This window comes from Gossypium raimondii, chromosome 6, assembly GCF_025698545.1.
Source record: "Gossypium raimondii isolate GPD5lz chromosome 6, ASM2569854v1, whole genome shotgun sequence".
Classification (NCBI taxonomy): domain Eukaryota; kingdom Viridiplantae; phylum Streptophyta; class Magnoliopsida; order Malvales; family Malvaceae; genus Gossypium; species Gossypium raimondii.
In genome coordinates this window covers 59452533-59475510 of record NC_068570.1, presented here as the reverse complement: position 1 = coordinate 59475510, position 22978 = coordinate 59452533, and the positions used below count along the sequence as shown (strand labels likewise).

General features: G+C 30.6%; 2 protein-coding genes across 2 annotated transcripts; one reads left to right on the top strand and one right to left on the bottom strand.

The window, feature by feature from the left end:
- Nucleotides 1-1830: 1830 nt before the first annotated feature.
- Nucleotides 1831-7334, top strand: LOC105773872 (protein STICHEL-like 3). Its single transcript, XM_012596049.2, has 6 exons — nucleotides 1831-4465; nucleotides 4727-4946; nucleotides 5054-5524; nucleotides 5888-6464; nucleotides 6836-6899; nucleotides 6971-7334. The coding sequence occupies exons 1-6, from the start codon at nucleotides 2444-2446 to the stop codon at nucleotides 7055-7057; spliced, it is 3441 nt and encodes a 1146-aa protein (XP_012451503.1). The 5' UTR covers nucleotides 1831-2443; the 3' UTR covers nucleotides 7058-7334.
- A 506-nt stretch (nucleotides 7335-7840) lies between these two features.
- Nucleotides 7841-10739, bottom strand: LOC105772790 (heat stress transcription factor A-4a). The gene is made up of 3 exons (XM_012594243.2): nucleotides 10524-10739; nucleotides 9154-10317; nucleotides 7841-9070 (listed from the first exon to the last, which is right to left on the bottom strand). Exons 2-3 carry the CDS (start codon nucleotides 9367-9369, stop codon nucleotides 8132-8134), a joined length of 1155 nt encoding a protein of 384 aa, XP_012449697.1. The 5' UTR covers nucleotides 9370-10317; nucleotides 10524-10739; the 3' UTR covers nucleotides 7841-8131.
- Nucleotides 10740-22978: the final 12239 nt, after the last annotated feature.

Sequence of the window (22978 nt, the reverse complement as noted above, 5' to 3'; positions counted from 1 at the left end):
AACCTTTGCCCTTAGTTTTGGGTTGAGCGAAGTAATATTTTCAGAATTGGACTGGTGACTGAATAAATTAGGTTACTGGTTTGTCGATCCAACCGGTTCAATCGACTTGGGTAGTTAGTACTTTTCGATTAAATAAATTATTAAAAATTTATAAAATAAAAAATATTTTTAAAAAAGGTTCAATCGTCAGTTGAACCGATTTTTTACTTTGGTTCAATTGGCCTGTGCTGATTAGGAGGTCAACGGGTTTAATGTCTCTCTCTGAACTAATATCCCAACTAGTTTAAACAACCATGGAGAGGAGCTCGAGTTAGAGAATAAAGAATCTGCAAAACAATGGATGAATATGGAGGTGAAATATAAAGCTAAAATTTTGCCAAAAAACCGCCCATATTTGTAAATCCATATTTAAAAAAAAATACATATTATTTTCAATTTAATATTTTAGAAATCAATATATTTTATTAAAATTTAAAATATATGCAAGTTAACATATTTTTTCAATATTACATAGAATAAACTACACATAAATAAATTACAAAAGTATAAAAAAATCCAAGCTCGAGCCATAAATATCATAATCTAAACCCAACCTATATATTAAAGGGCCTCTTTTTTTATTCAAACCCATTTCTCGGGTCTTGTACTTTCGTTCAAATCCACCCGTATTCTGATTTACTTTTAGATTTATTATTTTGGTGAAACTAAATATTTGTTTTTCTTTTAAGAAAAAAAAGTCAATTCATACAACAATAACATAGAAAAATTCAACATATTAGTTACTTTTGGTCTCCCATTTACAAACATATTTCATTATCAAAATCTTCTAATGGGAAAAGGGGATCAAATCAAAACTTTATTTACTTTTATTTTTCTGAAAAATTCATTACATGATTATATCTATTTTTATAAGTATAATGTTTAAAATTAACTATAATATCTCTCTAACCCATAAATAAGAGGATAATATGCTTCAGCACACTCGAACCACGTTCTTCTATATTAACAATAATACCCATATCAATCAAGCTATGGGTCAATCCACGTACTCAAACTTAAATATTTGTAATATAAAAATACAAATTTATTTGCATGCTCAAACAAAAAATGGACATACCACTTTTATTGGGTACAATTAATGTCTTGTCTTAAAACATATATATGTTCCTGAGTTTCTGTCTGGTACAAATTATACCTACCCTTTTATTTTCTTAAAGGTTAAAATTAGTTATAAGTCCTTATACTTTTCAAATATTTAAGATTTAGCCTTCATACTTTTATTTTAAAATTTAATCTCTCTATTTTTAGATTTTAAATTTAGGTCTATCTGTTAAAAATGTTAATAATTTTTTGTTAAACTTGTTAGTGTGGTATTTTAAAATAAGAAGAAAAAAAATTATTTAGTACTAATGTCACTAAAAATGACATTTTAATGAACCTAAATTTAAGAAAAAATTAACAGCATTAACTGTTAGGCATGAATTTTGAAATCTAAAAATTAGAAAATTAAAATTTTAAAAATAAAAATATAGCGATTAAATTCTAATTTTAAAAAGTATAGGATTTATTGCAATTTTTGTTATTCAATAATTATATTGAGTTCAAATTAAATTTAAAATCGTGTTTTAATAAACATTTCTTAAAAAATAATAATTTGACTGATTTTGAAAGTTTAATAGTCTTAAAAATGAAAAAGGACCAAATTGATAAAATGTAAATATTAAGGATTAATTTTAGCATTATACCTTTAAATTATATCATATGTAAAAAAAAAAACTTTAAGAAACATTTCTTTAAAAATTCTTCATTGTACACTCTCTTCATCTCTTTCTATTTGGTTTAAGCAAATTTTTAAAATAAAAAATCAGAACTTTGTTTTGTCTCTGTTTTTGTTTTTTTAAATCTTTTCTTTAATGGGACTATCATTTTCCTTTGAAAAGTTAAACCATAGTATTGAAAATACATGTGAAGTGAGGTGGCAACCAAACAAACACACAGAGAACAGAGATCTATGGTGTGTACTTTTAATGATGAGCTTCTTCTCTTTTGCATTCAAAAGCTATAATCTTTGAAGGATTTAAAGCTTGAAACGTTGTATTTTTTTTTTTTTTGCATGTTTCAAGTTCTGGGTTTTGTTCATACTTTAAATCTCATGCATTTAAGTTCTGGGTTTACATTTATATGATGATTTAGCTTAAAAGAGCTCATCATCTCAAATGGGGAATGCTTTGTGTTTGATGAAATGTCTGTGAGAACTTCAGGTATGGTTTTACTAAGTAATTAATGAGGGAATGTGGGAAATTTTGTTGCCTTTTTTTTTTTACATATTTTTTATTATTAAATTTAGAGATTTGGGGTTTGTTTACATTAATGGAGATGTTATATGTTTTGATATGATATCGAGATTCCGAAAATCGAATTTACATAAATGCTGTGATTCATCATGACTAGGGCTGTTAGGGTATTAAAGGATGCTAATGGTGATAATATTAGTGACCATCTAAAGAATCATATTCATTTGACTAACTGTATACACTTGAAGAATCATATGCGTCATAAGCATAGCCCTATAATGTCCGACCGATCGCTCGTGAGGGATCTTATGATCCTTCAACGATCCCGGTCCCTTAGGGATCCTTCTGCAAGTCCTCCTTATTGGCATTCACCTTTGGTTGCTGATTTGCTTTCGAAAAAGGTTGACAAGGATGGTTTTTATCGAGAGGGGAGAAGGTCTGTTGGTGTTGAGAGGCCGAGAAGTGGAAGGAGGTTTTCGGTAAGTTCACCAGCTTTGCCTAATTTCGCGACTTCTAAAGTTGTGCCGGGTGAAGGTAGTGGTAGTGATCATAGTAGTAAGAGTGGAGATAGAGATAATCAAAGGAGTAGGAGAGATCATAGGACTGATGTTTTGGGGGAGAATAATGAGCCTGTACTGGAGCAAGATGGTAATTGTTTGTCTCCTGATGCGATCTCGGGTGGTTCTGGTTTGAATGATAGGAGTAAAAACCGAAAAGGGAAGCAAACACAAGGGATTCGAGTGAAGACTTTATCCGAGCAGTTGAATGACCTTCCTGTGGATAGTGATGATGTATTGTCTTCCAAAGGTGACTTTCATGGAAGGCATGAGAAAACCAGTGAGAAACCTGAGGTCAGTGTCCGTGGTCATTCGAGTGGATTAGACAAGGTGAAAAGGCGCAGGTTTCGAGGGGCAAGAAGATCTCGGGCTGCTCCTTCTCAAGAGGTTGGAGGTCGGAATGAGTTGTCTGTGGCTTCTAATTTGTTTGCTCGGGGTTCGATGCGCACAAAGTATGGTACAGAAGAGGAAGCAAATGAATATGATCCGCAAAACATAACAAAGGCCCCTCGAAATGGATGTGGGGTTCCATTTAATTGGTCAAGAATTCATCAAAGAGGTAAAACTTTCCTTGACATGGCAGGAAGGAGTTTTTCGTGTGGTTTATCGGACTCTAGATTACGGAAACGTGGGGCAGGTTTCCATGGAAGAAATTCTTCTGAAATACCTGTGGAATCCGATCAATCGAGCTCATCTGCGAAGTTCAACGCTGAGGCACTGCCGCTTCTAATCGAGGCATCTGGATCACAGGACAGCACGGACAATGCTTGTTGGGTACATGACTATTCAGGGGAGTTAGGTATATTTGCCGATAATTTATTGAAGGGAAACATTGATTCAGACCTTGCTTCCGAAGCTCGATCTAGTGACCAACTTAAGTTAGTCAGGAATGGCCAATGTAGGCACCAAAATATCACACAAAAGTACATGCCGAGAACTTTTAGAGACCTCGTCGGACAAAATTTGGTATCGCAAGCTCTTTCTAATGCTGTTATGAAAAGGAAAGTTGGATTGTTATATGTCTTTTATGGACCTCATGGAACCGGAAAAACTTCTTGTAGTCGGATATTTGCTCGAGCTTTGAATTGTCAGTCACTTGAGCAGCCCAAACCTTGCGGGTTTTGCGATTCTTGTATTTCACATGACATGGGAAAGAGTTGCAATATAAAGGAAGTTGGTCCTGTCAGTAACTTTGACTTCGAGAGTATCATGGATCTTCTTGATAATATGAACAACTCTCAGCTGCCTTCGCAGTACCGAGTTTTCATATTTGATGACTGTGATACTTTATCCCCGGATTGTTGGAGTGCCATATTGAAGGTCATCGATCGAGCACCCAGACATGTGGTCTTTATTCTTGTCAGTTCGAGTCTTGATATTCTGCCTCATATAATTATGTCCAGATGTCAGAAATTCTTTTTCCCGAAACTGAAGGATGCGGATATAATTTATACCTTGCAGTGGATTGCATCTAGAGAGAACATCAGAATCGAGAAAGATGCACTTAAACTGATCGCATCTCGATCCGATGGATCACTGAGGGATGCAGAGATGACTCTCGAGCAGCTGAGTTTGCTCGGGCAAAAAATCTCGGTTCTGTTGGTTCAGGAACTGGTATGTTTGCACTGCTTAATATTTTCGGTTTTCAAGTATTGCTCTAAATACGTGCTATATTTGTTCCTTGCCTTATATGCTGTAAATATAGGATTTTCATACTTGAATCCTAGTAATATGTATATACACATACATATAAGCTCAAATGACGAGCGAGACCTTTGTCCCCAAGTTGGGAAAAGAATGAAAGTGATAGAAATATTTATGATGATTAGCTGACATATCTATAATTACTCTAAACTTTACGGATATGATTTACAGGTTGGGCTTATCTCTGACGAAAAGCTCGTGGATCTTCTTGATCTAGCATTATCAGCAGACACGGTAAATACCGTGAAGAGCTTGAGGGTGATAATCGAAACTGGTGTGGAGCCTTTAGCTTTAATGTCACAGCTTGCTACTGTGATAACCGATATTCTTGCTAGCAGTTATGATTTCACTAAAGAAAGGCATCGAAGGAAGTTCTTCCGACGACAGCCATGTAAGTCTTAAAAAACAAACAATGAACAGAACAATATTCATTGGCTCTTCGTGTTTAAATATTTATCTTTTTTTCCAAAACTGATAGACCATATTTATGCAATCCAGTGTCAAAAGAAGATATGGAGAAACTACGGCAAGCTTTGAAAACGTTATCCAAGGCAGAAAAACAACTGAGGATGTCAAACGACAAACTAACATGGCTAACGGCTGCTTTGCTTCAGCTTGCTCCTGATCAGCAATATATATTGCCGATTTCTTCCGGTGACACTAGTTCTCATCATAGTCCATTGCCTCTAAGTGTTACAGATGGAACAGATATACCTGAGAAAGGCCTTGAGCTTGTTCTGCTGCGTAATAATACTAGAGACTTGTCAACAAATGTTAGGTCAGAAAATCTCTATGCAAGAAGTCCAGGGGATTTCAAGACTAGTACTGGGAAGCGACATCAGAAATTAGTCAAAGATCATACGAGAATTGAGAAAATTTGGTTGGAGGTGCTTGATAACATTCAAGTTAGTAGTCTAAAAGAGTTCTTGTATCAAGAAGGAAAGCTAATCTCGGTTAGTTTCGGTGCAGGTATGTCCTAGTGCTCATTATGATTGTTTTTGCATGATTTCATTATATGGCCATAACATGCATTTAGACGAGCATATATGAAGTTCACAGCCAATGCGGAATAAGATATCGGAAAATTTGATTTCTAGAGCTCTTTCTCGTCTAGATGGTAGCTCCATGATCCGCATCCACGTTTTGCATGTTATTTAGACTCAAAAAGTTATTCCTTTCTCCCTCGATTTTCAAAAATCTCTTGTTATCGGTATCATTTTGGTATGGTTATTTTACTTGATACGAACAATGACAATATAATGCTTTCTCTATGTTTAGTAATTATCAATGTCTCCTTCACCTGTCTACTCCATTTTTCTGTTTCTTTTTCAGCCCCAACCATACAGTTGATGTTCAGTTCACATAAAACCAAATCTAAAGCCGAGAAATTTAGGGGGCATATTTTACAAGCATTTGAGTCCATTCTTGGTTCTCCCTTGACAATCGAAATTAGATGTGAAATGAACAAAGATGCCACAGCTGGTTTTCATGGACTTCTCGTTTTACCATCTTCCCGGGATGGTCCATCTCATATGATCATGGATCTGGAGTCCAATTCTCGAAATAGGATACATGAGGCAGGTTTTCATGATACTAGCAAAAGAGTTATGAGAGAGAGAGATTCCGGCATGCATCGGAAATCACCGGAAGCAGGAAGGAGCGAAATTGTCGAAATTCCAGTTTCCCCAGGAGAAGCCAAGGACAACGAACATGCAGCTTATCAGGAGCTGATGTTGGCATCCTCCTCAGGGAGACGAAAACCCGGGGAACTAACCCCGAGTCAGAGCATTGTTAGAAGTAAGGTGTCCATTGCACACGTAATTCATCATGGAGATGGATGTACACAAGAGAACAGATGGTCAAATCACAAAGCAGTTTCCATTGCCGAAAAGCTCGAACAAGAGAACCTGTATGTATATATCCGTTGTCACTCACATTCTACTATAATTTCGTATTTTTGACGTCTGTCCATCCGGGAACCTATGCAACTCTTTCATAGTTCGTAAGGGTATAATTGAGCCGGGCGGAGTCCGAATACTGCCAAGCTCGAACTTGACTCGAAATTCAGAGTTCAATACCCAGCTCATTCTTGACCAAACATCTGTTTTTAAGCTCAAGCTTGATCAAGCTCGTTTACCAAGTTTTGTACTCAAACTCGGCTTGATAATTAGTCTGTTGTCACTAACATTCTACTATAATTTCGTATTTTTGACGCCCGTCAACCCGGGAACCTATGCAACTCTTTCGTAATCCATAGAACTTCACATTTTCATATTTCAGGAGACTCGAACCAAGGTCAAGAAGCTTACTTTGCTGGAAAACATCTAAAGCAACACGTCGGAAGGTATCGGATTATTGATTGTTCCAGTCTTCTTAAGTTTGTGAAATGATTTTAACTTTTGTTTGTCTTTACAGCGCTTGAAGATCAGAACACGAAGACCGGCTCTGTTATTGAAGCTCGTCTCTTGTGGAAGATGTCTCTCTTCCAAATCTCCTAGGTAAGACCCGAAAAATTCCCGGACAGCTTCGAACAGTTATTAAATTCATATTACATATGTAATTAGCTATTCTTCTAGCCATTTACAAGCTCGATTTGATCCGAAAAAATATTTTTCCTCGAATAAATGTTCGAGTTTTTCAGATTTGTAGCCTTAGGTTTCACGTCCATTCTTGTATTCATCAATGGTGTTAGGCATTTTGTATGTGAAATGATTCTGCACACGATCGTATTATTTTCTCATGTTATAATCGTATTTATTGATAGATTCATTAACATTTATTTTATTTCGATTTTGATATATTCGTATATTCATATTATTTTTCGAAAAAATCTAAATTATTAAATTCGACTAGACTAATAACTCAAGTGTATTTTATTTACATATATATTGCATTCTAATTTGGACGATTTTTGAAATACAAGTTAAAACGAAGTGATTATTTAAATCAAACCAAATTTTATTTTTGTTTAACTTTACAATTAATTTAAATTTTTATGATGTAAAATGAATATTTTATATTTAAAATAATGAAATTAACTTAATTTTTCATATAAAAAATATTTTTCAAAAGAAAATGCTACATAGGAATTATTGATGATTTTGATTTACTAGAATAACAAATAAAAACAGAAATATTTATGAATTTTTTAAAACTTCAGAAATAAAAGAAAAACCAATTTCATTTTGTCAAAATAAAACAAAATATGAAAAAAAATGAAAACCAAATCAAAGAATCATGAAAAGAATCTTCACTAAAAATCATCATTTATCAATAAAAATATAGTGAAAGCAAAAGTTAATGTCTTATTTTCTCAAAAATATGTGAAACTGAACTATATTGAAGCAGTTAATATATATATATATATGAAAAATAAAGCCATATGAATCACTATAAGCTTCTATAGTACCTAAAACTGTGACCATGACATGCCTAGAAACCTAAATATGATACATCTGAAATTCGGGTCGTTTCAATTTTTCATTTTTCTTTTAAGTACTCAAATACGTGAAAGAACCCATACCCGTATCCGATCATCGTACCCGAACCTGAAATATCAAGACATCGAAACCAATATCAAGTTCTCTCTGCAGAAGTAAGATGCCCCATTTGTTCTGTAAGGTTATTTACATTCTTCATGTTGTTCCACCAAAATCTGCTATGACCCTCGGGTTTGTCTTCGTCTTTTCTTGTATCGGGATCTTTTCTTTCGGGCAGAACTTCTCGAATATCTGTTGAACCTGGATTTTCGGTCAAAAATTGTTCCCAGAATCCATCATTAACCCCAGCTGGTGAAGGAGCAGGTTGTTCCATTGATGTAACGGGCTCTGGGGTAACTACGGTGGATGGCTCGGAATTCATGTCGATCTGAGGGGATTTAGGTTGAGTTTCAATGTTGAGTTGTATGGAAGATATAGATGGACTTTCAGGACAACTCGTTGATTCATCAAACACGTTGGCTCGACCAAAATCGTGTATGGCGTTCTCCCAAAACACCATGGATGATTCTAATTGCTCGAATGGATCCATGTTGGACATTGATGTGGTATCTGGATTTGGATTATCTTCGATCCTGGATTCATCGTATAAGTAAGCAATTCTCGGTAACCTTCTTTTTCTAACATGAACCTCGAATTGTGGAGTTGGATCTATAGGAAATCCCGGTCTCTTCAAGGCTCGAGCTACATTAGACACCATACTTTGTTGCCGCCGCTCCATAGTTTGTAAACGCTCCCTCAAAATCTGCATTTGCATCTCGAATCCTTGTCGTTCCTCTTCGTGTCTCTTTAACTCTAGAACGAGTGACATTTTTTCGCTTTTAAGCCTCTCGACCTCATCCCGAAAACTCTGTCTCTCTGATTCCGTTAACGGAGAAGCTCCTTGACCTAATAGATTCTGCATTGAATGACTATGAACCGGTTTCCGTCTATGTATGTTCTTCAAAAGATGAGGTTGACCTCTTATGAAATCCTCGTTCGCAAATTCCCATTGTTCGGGATCGCTTTTCCGGAAACCCTGACAAAATACAAAAAATTCATTCAATTCAAAGCAACTATAAGCAACTATGAAGACACCAATTAAAAAACCGAGTAGCTTACATATGTATTAAGCTGTCTTATAAAGCTAGAAAAGTTGTTGTGTTTGAAGAATCTTGGAAGTAAATCCCTCGCGAATTCCAACGGATTCCATACAATGAAACTTCTGTTACTTGCACTCCAAGAAACAATAGAATCTGTAGAATGATCATCGACCATTTCGTACGTCTTTGTAAGGAATGGAGGGAGTGAACTTGAACTGCTCTGAGCATCATCCATAACGAAAATTTCTCCTATACGTAATCTCAAACACCCCAAAAGCCAGTTCCCAACAATCACATAAAAACCAACTGAAAAAAACTCACTTGTAAACCAAGCTCACCAACTGTTCAAGACTAAAATCTTCACTCCCATACATAAATCTCAAACACCATAAACTTGGTTTTCCAGCAATCACATACCAACCAACTGCAAAAAACTCACTCGTAAACCGAACTCACCGACGTTTCAAGACTAAAATCTTAACTCCTATGCGTTAATCTCAAATGCCCTAAACTCGGTTTTCCAGCAATCACTTACCAACCAACTGCAATAATTCACTTGAAAACTGAACTGACCGATGTTTCGAGACTAAAATCCTCACTCCTATATGTATATCTCAAACGCCCTAAACTCAGTTTTCCAGCAACCACGTACCAACCAAATGCAGTAAATCACTCGTAAACTGAACTCACCAACAGTTGAAGACTGAAATCTTCACTCCTATATGTATATCTCAAACACCCTAAACTCGGTTTTCTGGCAATCACAAACCAATCAACTGCAATTATTCACTTGAAACATCGATCACAATTGAAAGAACAGAGACCATTGAAGATCCTTATATCATATACAACCAAAACCCTAATTCATGGAGAAAATTCCCAATTCTTCAAATTTCAGTCAAAGGACATCAATGGATGAAAAAGCAACACATAGGCCCCAAAAGTCTCAAAAACCCCAAATTAATCCTCAATAAAAGACAAAAAACCCACAGCTAGAAAACCCTAAAAACTCCAATCCAAATCCCTAACTTCTCCTTCAAATTTCAATGAAATGAAAAACAGAAAAATACCCTTTTCTCTTCCAATCTCAAACTATATAATTCAACTTTTTTCCAGCTTCAAAATGAGAAAAATTAACTTCAAAAAGACAAAAGATCCTCTCCAATGGCTATATAAAACCTCCCTGTATTAAATTCAAAACCAAAAGCCAAAAAATTAAAACTAAAGAAAATAAAGGATTCTATTATCAGTTTGAAAAATATCAACCCCATAACCAGCACTTAAAAACAAAAAAGTGTAAATAAACATAGAAAATGGGGCGAAAAAAACTTGAATTAAAACCAAAAAAAATGAAAAATTAATTCACATTAACTGAGTTCATATTATTACCTGAGAAAAGCAGAGACAGCGAGAAAATATAAGAAAAAATAATATGAAATCACAAAGAAGATGGTGGTGATGATGATTATGATGATTACCCAGAATCCGAAACCGCAAAATTAAATAATTTATTTGGAAATTTTTAGCTTTTTTTTCTTCTTTTTTGCTTCGAGAATTTTTCGGGGTTTCTTGGAACCGCGTAGAGTATAAAAGATTATAGAGATTTTCTACGATTCTACCGTTTACTTTTAATATTATATATATACACACACCATTGAGTTGCTGTGTCACAAGTTAACCCGATAATTCGGTTAATAAAATTATCTATAAGTTATTTTTAATAAAAATATTTAAAACTCGTTTTCTAAAATAAAGTAATGAAAATTAATATAATAATATTTTCGTCTTTTACTTTTATATATATAATATAATCGATTGAGTTAATATCACACATAAACAAATCGATTCATTACTAATTCGATTAATAAAATTAGTTAAAAATCAGTTTTAAAACGGAAAATACTTAAAACCTGCTTTTTTTAATAAAGTAATAAATATTAATATAATGATTTTTTTACTAAATGCTTAAATAAAACAATTAAAAATGAGATGTCTAAATATTAAACTCGGGGTAGTACACTGATTTGAAACAACACAAAAAAAAAAATCAGTTGATCCGCGAATTGGTATGGATCGTTTGAACCAATTTAAAAGCCGACTGAATTGGATTTTATAAAATTTTTAATAATTTATTTGATTTGAATCAAACGAACTTAAAATCAGTAACTTTATCAGTTCGACCATTGATCCAATTCCGATAGTATTACCTAGAGAATATTTATTTATGAATATTTTACTACTCTACTCAATCCAATTGTTTAATTTTTTGTATAAAAATAAATTTAATATTATTTTTTTGTGAAAATCGATATATATATTCTTATTTTTCCACAAAATTTTGCTTAAAAACTTTTTTTTCAAAAACTCATTATAGGTTCTAATCATGTACGCTCTTTTTTGACACATGCCTAGAATTACCCATAGTTCCTCCTCAATTAATAAATAGGAGGATAACGCGTTTAACGTACTCGAACTCACGTATTTCTGCATCAATAACAATAAAAATTAATTTTGCTTAAAAATTAAAATACCCAATGATTGTGGTTATACAATAAATACAATGAAATTTAATATTGGGTTTTACAAAATATACAAAAATAATACACCTTTATACTTTCATATATATACATACATATGTATGTGTGTGCATATTAATATGTATATGATGAGATAAGATTGACTTGAAGAGTAATTTGTTCAAAGGGAGGGATGGAATTTAGGGTTTAAGACAAGGACCAATAAAATATATTTATTTGTTTGTCTCAATGTTGGGGTGATGACATGGGTGCTTAGGTGAGAAAATTTCTAGAAAAGAATATGTTTTTTTTTGGTTAAAAATTGCTATTAGCCCCCTTATTTTACAAGTATTCTGAATTTAATCACTGTACTTCATTTTTATTTTGTTAGTTTTATACTTTTTAAATTTTAAAATGTCAATCATCACCAAACCATAACATTAATTTCATTAAGTTATGTTATTTTCAAAATTCGATGTGGCAAACATATTATCATGTGTTTTGCACCGCTTTTGACCTTTTATTTAAAGTTCTAAAAGTATAGGGATTAAATTTGATAAATTCAAAAGTACATGGACTAGAATTGATCAAATTAAATACAATAACTAAATGCACAGCTTTTGCAATGTATAGGGACTAATAGTATAATTTAACATTCTATTTTTAGATTAGGGTTTTGAGATTAAAAAACATAAATATGGTCAATTTTGAAATTTAGTCTTTATAACTTAATTCATACAATTTTGTTTTATTTCTCAATAATGTCATTAATTAGTCCAAATAATTAATAATGTTAATTATTCGATAAAAATGTTGAAATAAATTCATTTAAAAAATATTTCACGTAATAAATTAATACCGTGTAAACATTTTAATCAAAATAGTTAACGTTGCTAACTATTTGGATTAATTATAAGCATGGAATATCATCAAATTAAAATTTATGGACTAAACTACAAACTCGAGCATAATAGAAGGACCAATATCATATTTTGACCTAATAATAACAACAATAATTAAATGAAGATTCCATTAATTGAAAATTTTGGCATTTTCTTTCCTCTAAGTCCCATATGAACATGTTTTTCTTTGACTTTGATGCTTTGTGTTTTGTTTTCTTAATAACATTTTACTTAATTTTTTCCATACAATATTAGAGGTAAGAGATAGGATAACACGATTCAATCACCGACATTTTAATTAAAATTTCTAATATTTGATAAAAAAATTCAAATTCAGAAGTACATTTTAATTATATTAAAAAAAGGGTAAATTGTATACGAGATCACTAAACTATTGATAAATTTACGTTTTAGTAACTCAACTTTAAAAAGTTACAAAATGGTCACTGAATTATTCGAAAGTTTTTATTTAAGTTATTGAGTTGTTAAGTCTTCTTTTTAAAAAATATATATAAGAAAGTCCGGCTAGTGAGTTCCAAGCTATGATTTGACAATTGGTACAATGGATCAATACCCATCGATGAGTAGAAGAACATATCTTAGATCCAAGTTGATATGATAATTATTGTCGAAGATTTGAGAGAAAGTTGTTTGCATTTTGGTTTGCAAATTTGTGATGTTCAAAGTTATTTCATAAAAAAAAAAGCTAAACTGTAGGAAAAAAAAAGGAATGAGAGTTTTCGATTGCTGTAGGCGGTACGAACAGAGAATGTCGTACAACAGCGATTTTAACAATCCAGTAACTTAAATGAAAATTTTTGAATAGTTCATTGACCATCTTACAAATTTTTAAAATTCGGTAACTAAAATATAAAGTTATTAATAATTTAGTAACTTGCAGTCTACATTAAAAAATTCAAAGTGCAATTTTCATCCAAATTTGTGACTAATTTTATAATATTCAAATATTTTTATTTTATTTAAGGGTAAAGTAATATTTAGTCGAATTTGGTAAATTTTAAATTTAACCCATTGATTTTTAATTCATACTAGTTTTAAATTTTGGTAATTTTCTTAATTTGATCCTTGATTTTATTAAGGCATAACAACGTGACATTTTGATATTGTACTCTTTGTTACTACTACGTAATCATCTAAAAATTTAAAAGATTTTATGTAAAATCTAAAAAAAAAAAATCTAGTAATGACACATTATAATCTTAAAATGTACATCATCATACCTTAAGTGAAACTCGAATTTTGGACCTATCTAATTGCAACCCCTAACATGTTATAGGTGTTAAGAATTAGGTCAGAAATTTGGTATTAGTCCTCGTTAGTCCCTGTACTTTAATTTGATAATTTTTAACCTTTGTACTTTTTTTTTTAATTTTGAAATTTCAATTATGACTTAAATAGTAGGCATTGAGTTCGTTCAATAAAATTACGTTAATTCTAAAATCTTATGCGACAAACATATTCTTACACGTATAATGTCGTATCAACTTGCTATTTTTCACTTAATACTTACCAAAATACCATATTATTTTAGTTAATGGATTTAATTGCTACTATTTTGAGTTAGGTTTGAAATTTTAAAATTCGAAAAGTATAGAACTGAAAATGATCAAATTAGAAAACACAGGTTAAATCTATATCCTACGTATAGTACGAGACTAGACCTATTCATGGATTGAGCTATTTGTAATAGCCCGATTTTAGGCTTAGTCGGAACAGTGGTTTCGGGACCACAAATCCGACGAAAAAAAAAATGTAATGGCTTGAATTTTCAGAGGTGTCGGAACGGTGATTCGAGATCACTAAATTCGACAAATGGGTAGAAAATATTATTAATTTAGTAAGTATAAGTTAAATATGAAGTTAGGAAAAGTTTTGAAATAGTGAATAGTGCACTAGAAATAAATATTAAAATAATTAGAATCGAAATGAGGTATCAAGACCTCGGGGATTTTAAACTGAGCCATAAATATTTTTATAAATATTTATGGAGTGTTAAAAAGTTAGTATTAAAGTTTCGTTAAGAAATTTTAAAGTTCCGATAATTAATTGAACAAAAAGGACTAAATTGTAACAAATGCAAAATTTTGGGAAATGATTAAATAGCTTAAATGATAAAAGGAAGAGGGCTTAAAAGACAAATAGACCCAAGGTCTATTTGGGCTGGACAACAGAGGCATGAAATCAGCAAGAAAGTAAGGAGAATTAAGGGCAAAATTGGAAAATTGCAAAATTTGCTTAATAAAGTTAGGACCCAAGTGGAATTATCTAGATTTCTCTTCATTTTCTGAATTCTCATCAGCTAAAACACCATGGAAGGGCTTCTTCAAGCTGGTTCTTCATATTTTATTACAAGTAAGTTCAATTCTTGACTATTTCTTGAAATTTTGTATTTTTATGACTTTTACAACTAGGCCCACTTGTTAAATTAATTAGTTTTGATTTTATGAAAGAAGTTGAAAGTTGATATGAATATGTGCTGGAAGTATATGATGATTTAGCATGAAATTAGAGCTTTAAATTGTTCATATGCTGATTTTATTGAAAGAATTGAATAGAAAGTGAATGTTTGGGACCTAATAGTAAAAGAGTTTGAAGATAGAGTTATATGTGGAAATTCTGAATTTCAATAGTTGTGTAACAACTTATAATGTCTAGTAAAGTACTAATTGAGAAAATTAGATTAATTGATGGGTTAATTGAGAAAGGACCGAATTGTATAAACTGTGAAATTTGGGGCAAAATGGAAATCAACATTTTGCACTAAAGCAGTTTTGGACAGCAGCAGTAGTGTAACTTTGAAAAATCACCAAAAATTGTAGAGATTGAATTAGAGGATGAATAAAATATGAAACTAAAGCTTATTGAGTCTAGTTTCTTATAAAAGAAATGATGTAAGCAATGGAATTGTAAATCATGAGATATAATAGATTTTGTGAGACAAGGTCAGAATGAATTCGGGTTCCCCTGTTCTGACTTTGGAAAATCATTAAAAATTGTAAAAAAATGATTATGAGTTATAGTTTATATGGTTAGAATTCTTAACGAGTCTATTTTTAGAAGAAACAAGCTAAAACATCATCCGAATTCTGTACAATGAGATAATTAATTTTTAGTGAAGAGTGGTCGGAACTGTCAGACAGCGAAACAGGGGAAACTTTAAAGAATAAACTGTACTATTTGGCTGAACCAAAAATTATGAAAATTTTATGGTATGAAGATATGTGAGTCTAGTTTCAGGGAAAATTATCGGATCTTAATTTGGAGCTCTGCAGCTCCGGATAAAAATAATTTAGTGACTCTGACTCGGATAAACAGCTTTGAATATACATGTTAGTGAATATTGAAATTATGGTTAATGTTGTTTAAGTGTGTTATACACATTAAGGATGTGGAATGGAGAGGAGGAGGAGGAAAATTGGGAAATATATGAATGATTCGTGTATAAATGGTCATATGTTTGATTATAACTCATAAACGATGAAATATGAATGATGCTTATTTTTGTGCATTATTGGTCATGGTTTAAGCTCATGTGTGAAAATAAAGTTTCATAGTATGTGTGTATGGTATATTCAGTATATGATTTGGCATGAAATAATACCATGAATGGTTTATGAATTAACACATGTTGGTAAGCCTGATATATGAATAAATGATCAAATTGAGCGGAACGCCGGATTTGAGTACTTCTGATCAAGTGACAAAGTGATAAGTGGCTACACTTATCTGATCAAGAAACAAAGTGATAAGTGGCTACACTTATCTGATCAAGAAACAAAGTGATAAGTGGCTACACTTATCTGATCAAGAAACAAAGTGATAGGTGGCTACACTTATCGATCGGGGACAAGTGATAAGTGATCATCGTAAGACCATAGTTATACTATGGCAAAGTGAAAGTGAAGTACTCAATTTTCCGTGACCGTTCCTAATTTGATTAAGGATGGTAAGTGACAAATGGGCCCGAAAGAATTAAAGTAAATGGATAAGTGGCGGTGTATTTGTATCGGACGATGTTGTTATTCAAACTAAAGTGATATTTTCATTGCTAAATTGAGAATTTCATAACGAAACTACTTACAAAATGGTATCATTCTATTGATTAATTTTCATACTTTTGTATGATTAATTGCTACATTTTTTATGATTTTATATAAAGATAAACCAAATCAAATTGAAAATTATAAATCTTACTACATGTAAGATTTGGAAAACTAAGGGAGTTGTAATAGCCGATTGCTTAAAAAGTTTGGACCACAACCGAAAAAAAAATGTAATGTAATTTTGGTGTGAGGTGATTCGAGATCACTAAATTCGACAAATGGGTAGAAAATATTATTAATTTAGTAAGTATAGTTAAATATGAAGTTAGGAAAAGTTTTGAAATAGTGAATAGTGCACTAGAAATAAATATTAAAATAATTAGAATCAAATGAGGTATCAAGACCGGGATTAACTGAGCCATAATATTTATAAATATTTATGAGTGTTAAATAGTATTAAAGTTTTAAGAAATTTTAAAGTCGATAATTAATTGAACAAAGGACTAAATTGTAACAATGCAAAATTTTGGAATTTAAATAGCTTAAATAAAGAAAGGTAAAAAAAGACCAGATTGGGCTGCACAGAGGCATGAAATCAGCAAGAAAGTAAGGAGAATTAAGGCAAAATTGAAATTGCAAAATTTGCTTAATAAAGTTAGGACCCAAGTGGAATTATCTAGATTCTTCATTTTCTGAATTCTCATCAGCTAAAACACCATGGAAGGGCTTCTAAGCTGGTTCTTCATATTTATTACAAGTAAGTTCAATTTGACTATTTCTTGAAATTTTATTTATGACTTTTACAACTAGCCCTTGTTAAATTAATTAGTTTTGATTTTATGAAAGAAGTTGAAAGTTGATATGAATATGTGCTGGAAGTATATGATGATTTAGCATGAAATTAGAGCTTTAAATTGTTCATATGCTGATTTTATTGAAAGAATTGAATAGAAAGTGAATGTTTGGGACCTAATAAAAAGAGTTTGAAGATAGAGTTATATGTGGAAATTTGAATTTCAATAGTTGTGTAACAACTTATAATGTCTAGTAAAGTACTAATTGAGAAAATTAGATTAATTGATGGGTTAATTGAAAGGACAATTGTATAAACTGAAATTTGGGGCAAATGAAATCAACATTTTGCACTAAAGCAGTTTTGCAGCAGTAGTGTAACTTTGAAATCACCAAAATTGTAGAGATTGAATTAGAGGATGAATAAAATATGAAACTAAAGCTTATTGAGTCTAGTTTTATAAAAGAAATGATGTAAGCAATGGAATTGTAAATCATGAGATATAATAGATTTTGTGAGACAAGGTCAGAATGAATTCGTCCTTTCTGACTTTGGAAAATCATTAAAATTGTAAAAAATGATTATGAGTTATAGTTTATATGGTTAGAATTCTTAACGAGTCTATTTAGAAGAAACAAGCTAAAACATCATCCGAATTGTACAATGAGATAATTAATTTTAGTGAAGAGGGTCGGAACTGTCAGACAGCGAAACAGGAAACTTTAAAGAATAAACTGTACTATTTGGCTGAACCAAATTATGAAAATTTTATGGTATGAAGATATGTGAGTCTAGTTTCAGGAAAATTATCGGATCTTAATTTGGAGCTCTGCAGCCGGATAAAATAATTTAGTGACTGACTCGGATAAACAGCTTTGAATATACATGTTAGTGAATATTGAAATTATGGTTAATGTTGTTTAGTGTTATACATTAAGGATGTGGAATGGAGAGGAGGAGAAAATTGGGAAATATATGAATGATTCGTATAAATGGTCATATGTTTGATTATAACTCAAACGATGAAATATGAATGATGCTTATTTTGCATTATTGGTCATGGTTTAAGCTCATGTGAAAATAAGTTTCATAAGTATGTATTCAGATATGATTTGGCATGAAATAATACCATGAATGGTTTATGAATTAACACATGTTGGTAAGCGATATATGAATAAATGATCAAATTGCGACGTTTGTATCGATCAAGTGACAAAGTGATAAGTGGCTACACTTATCGATCAAGAAACAAAGTGATAAGTGGCTACTTATCGATCAAAAACAAAGTGATAAGTGACACTATCGATCAAAAACAAAGTGATAGGTGGCTACTATCGATCGGGACAAGTGATAAGTGATCATCGTAAGACTAGTTATACTATGAAAAAATTTCATTTAGGAAAGCCAAATAAAAGAATTCTTTTAAAAAATTTCAATATAAAATTGAGTAAAATTAAGAAATTTTATTTTATATATAAGTTTAGTTAATTAATGATATATTAAATAATAAGTCATTTTATTTAATAAATAAGTATATTTAATTTATTTGAATTTATATTAATTTGATCATTATGTTTAGTTTTTTCTAGTTGTTCACCGCTTTGCGAGATTGTTTGCATTTATTTACAAATTAAAAGTTGATTGAGAAATTGTTTAAATATAAAAAATTTTAGTAGATAATAGTATTTAAAAATTATAAAAGACTAAGATATATTTTATTAATAAAAATTTTTTAAGTAAAATATTATTATAATAAAAATTTTATTAAACAGTTACGAATATGACTGGGGATAATCGTACAGCGATGTACTGGGGATTTACTGGAATATATGAGACTGCATTCAATGTATATAATTACAATGAATTATAATTAATATTGAATGTAGTAATGAAATGATAAATTTAAAATTGATTGTGAAAATATGTTGAATGTTATGTGAACAATATAAAAAGTATTTGGAAGAATAGTTTGTTTGTCATTACTAAAATTTTAACTAAATATATGAATTTTTTCACTTTACTATAATAATTAATAAAATTTAATAGTAACTTAATTATAAAAAAAATTTATTATATAAATTAAATAGTAATAAATTGGATTAATAAAATTTATGAATGTATTTAGATTAGAATTTGTTTTAAAAATTAAATGTTTTAATTATATAGTATGAATTTGTGTAAATAAAAAGTAATAATTTAAATAAAATGTATTATAATTGTAATTTTGTATATTAGTTTACCCATGTAAGTAAATGTGAATGATGTAATAGATTATAAATTTATAATAATAAAGATTTAGTATATTATTAAAAATCATTTTAATATGTTATCAAAGATTTAATAAATTTGATTGAAAGAAATATTCTCGATTTTGTAAAAACAGAACATTTAATGCATTATTGGAAATTGACCACACGAAAAAATAGGTAATTTGAGTTGAGCGATTGCTATCGACAAGGTAAATATAATTAGAAAATAATAGTTGAATTTTGAGTGAGTGATAAATAAATTAAAATGTAAATAATAGTATAAGACTAGTAATTAATAGCAAAATTTTTAATATTATAGTGAAAATAATTAAATTTAAAAATTTAAGCGATTTTAACAGCTAAATTTTAAAATATTTTGGGAAATGATTAAATTTAAATTTAAAGGAAAGTAAACAAGACAGTTTAATGCAAATTTGAAATAAAAAGTAGAATAGGAATGGAAATCAATGCTAAGTTAGCCAGTGGATAAGATTTCTCATTTTTAATATAGCAAAACATGGAGGCTTCAAATTTCTTATAATTACAAGTAATTCAATTCTCTTTTGATTTTATTTAAACTTAAGGCTTTTAATATTATTTATTAAGATATTTTGATATTCTGATTTTTTTATAAATAGCCTTTAAATTTTATTTGATTTTATGAAAGAATTGAATGATGAATGTTGGACTATATAAGATTTGAGATAGAGTTAATGTGATTCTGATTTATAGTTGATAAAATAATGTTGACTATATAAAATTAGATAGAGTTAATTGGAAGCGAATTTAAGAATTTGGGCAAAAGAATAATTTGAAAAATTGAAGTGGTAATGAAAACCAAAATGTGAATTGATAAGATGAATAAATTGACTAAAGCTTGCAGTTCATAAAGAATGAAACAAGAATTGAAATGATTAAAATTTTAAAAGCAATATTGTTCCTTTTATTGAATATTAAATGAATAAATATAGATATAGTTTTGTGAGATGATTTTCAATCGAGCTATTTTCGATAATGCTAAAAATGATATTGAGATAAATGAAATATGCTCACGTTATGTTGGAATTTGGAAAGGTAAGTATAAAAATTTATGATATGGATGTGTTCATGTATGAAAAGAGATGACTATAAGTTAAAAAAAAAGTTTATGTTGTGATAAGCTCATCCAAGTATGTTGGTGATTATATAATGCTATGTGCTCAACATATTTGATTAAGTGAATATGATAAGCAAATTTACTTAAATAAATGGAACGTGTGTATGTACATCCGCTTGAATAAGTGGAATTAGTATGTTCATATGATAGAATCTTATGTTTAATTGTTAAATTAAAGATAATAAGATATTTTGTTTTATGTCTAAACCATGAATATTATAATAGTATGAAAAATTGAATTGGAAGTCAAATTGAGTAGAACGCAGGAATGAGTACTTTCGCTCGTTGATATGTGATGAATTGATTTGAAAAGACCATGGTTTGACCATGGCAACATGTGAACATGTGATTATGTGATTCCGTAAGACCATAGTGGGCTATGGCATCGGTAAGTGATATGTGATTCGTGTAAGACCATAGTGGGCTATGGCATCGTAAGTGATATGTGATTTCGTAAGACCATAGTGGGCTATGGCATCGGTATGTGATTTGTGATTACGTGTAAGACCATAGTTGGACTATGGCATCGAGAAAACGAAGTACTCAATTCGTAAGACGTTCTCTAATTTGGCAAATGTCGGTAAGTAAAATAGAAGCCAAGTATTGGAATTTAATTAGATATTAACATTGAGCTTGAGTAAGTAAATTGTTGTGTGAAATTGTGAGTGATGAAAACATTTGTAATAAATAGATGTGTTAATTTGCTTGGAATGAATTACGTGGTTATGATGGTATTACATTGATGATGAATACAAAATCATATATATATATGTATCTATGAGAGCAAGTTGAAAGATTTATGACTTCACCATCACCCCTTATCAAGATTGTTCTATGACTAAAATTATCTTGATGAGACAGATATGTTTTTCAACCTGAGTTAATTCTAATAGTATAGAAATAAATACTAAAATGTTTGAGTGAAAATGTATAGATTATGAGTTGAAACTCATAAAGGTATGGATCAAAGAATAAAACATTTTTTTTATTGATGAATGTTATAATTATACAAGCATATGAGTTATGATATTTGGATTATGATGCTATATAGAAATTTTGATTGTGAATTAGTGATTTGAGTTAGAATTTTGTGTTGAGAACAAAAGTGATTAAAAGCAAATGTTTATTAAATGCTTTGAGAATGTGAACTTAGTAATGAATTGGCTATTTGTGATGGTATGTGTTATGCGATTTATGTGTAAGATAAATTTGAGGCTTTACTACACTCACCCCATATTAGTAAAATGTTACAATGAAATTTGTGAGATTTTGGTTGAATAAGCTTACAGTGTAGTGTTACGTAAGTTCGTGTACGGAGAATAATAATGTGGTCGGAAAAGTGAATGAATTAGAAAATGAGGACAATATAAAAGAGAGAAATATTTGATAGTTCGAAAACTACTCAGATTATCAAAATGGATATCATTCTATATGGATTGTAATTTTCGATACTTTGTGTAGCTTCAGATGTTTGAAATATCGCTATCCCGATTTTCTTATGAATCTATGTGATTATCTCAAAAGATATGAAAATCCAAAATCATGTGTGAATTTGAAATATACTGTGGAAGTAAATCATTAACCTACCATCTGGTAAGATTTTCGGGACGAAAATCCCTAAAGGGGGAGAGTTGTAATAGCCCGATTTAGGCTTAGTCGAACAAAGGGTTTCGGGACCACAAACCGACGAAAAAAAAATGTAATGGCTTGAATTTTCAGAGGTGTCGGAACGGTGATTCGAGATCACTAAATTCGACAAATGGGTAGAAAATATTATTAATTTAGTAAGTATAAGTTAAATATGAAGTTAGGAAAAGTTTTGAAATAGTGAATAGTGCACTAGAAATAAATATTAAAATAATTAGAATCGAAATGAGGTATCAAGACCTCGGGATTTTAAACTGAGCCATAAATATTTTTATAAATATTTATGGAGTGTTAAAAGTTAGTATTAAAGTTTCGTTAAGAAATTTTAAAGTTCGATAATTAATTGAACAAAAGGACTAAATTGTAACAAATGCAAAATTTTGGGAAATGATTAAATAGCTTAAATGATAAAAGGAAGAGGGTTTAAAGACAAATAGACCCAAGGTCTATTTGGGCTGGACGGCAGAGGCATGAAATCAGCAAGAAAGTAAGGAGAATTAAGGGCAAAATTGGAAAA

Coding starts and splice junctions, on each gene's coding strand:
- LOC105773872 (XM_012596049.2), top strand. CDS start 2,444: ATGACTAGGGCTGTTAGGGTATTAAAGGATGCTAATGGTGATAATATT. Junction 4,947..5,053: donor GTTCTTCCGACGACAGCCAT/GTAAGTCTTAAA, acceptor TATGCAATCCAG/TGTCAAAAGAAGATATGGAG. Junction 6,465..6,835: donor AAGCTCGAACAAGAGAACCT/GTATGTATATAT, acceptor TTCATATTTCAG/GAGACTCGAACCAAGGTCAA.
- LOC105772790 (XM_012594243.2), bottom strand. CDS start 9,369: ATGGATGATGCTCAGAGCAGTTCAAGTTCACTCCCTCCATTCCTTACA. Junction 9,071..9,153: donor TAAGACAGCTTAATACATAT/GTAAGCTACTCG, acceptor GTATTTTGTCAG/GGTTTCCGGAAAAGCGATCC.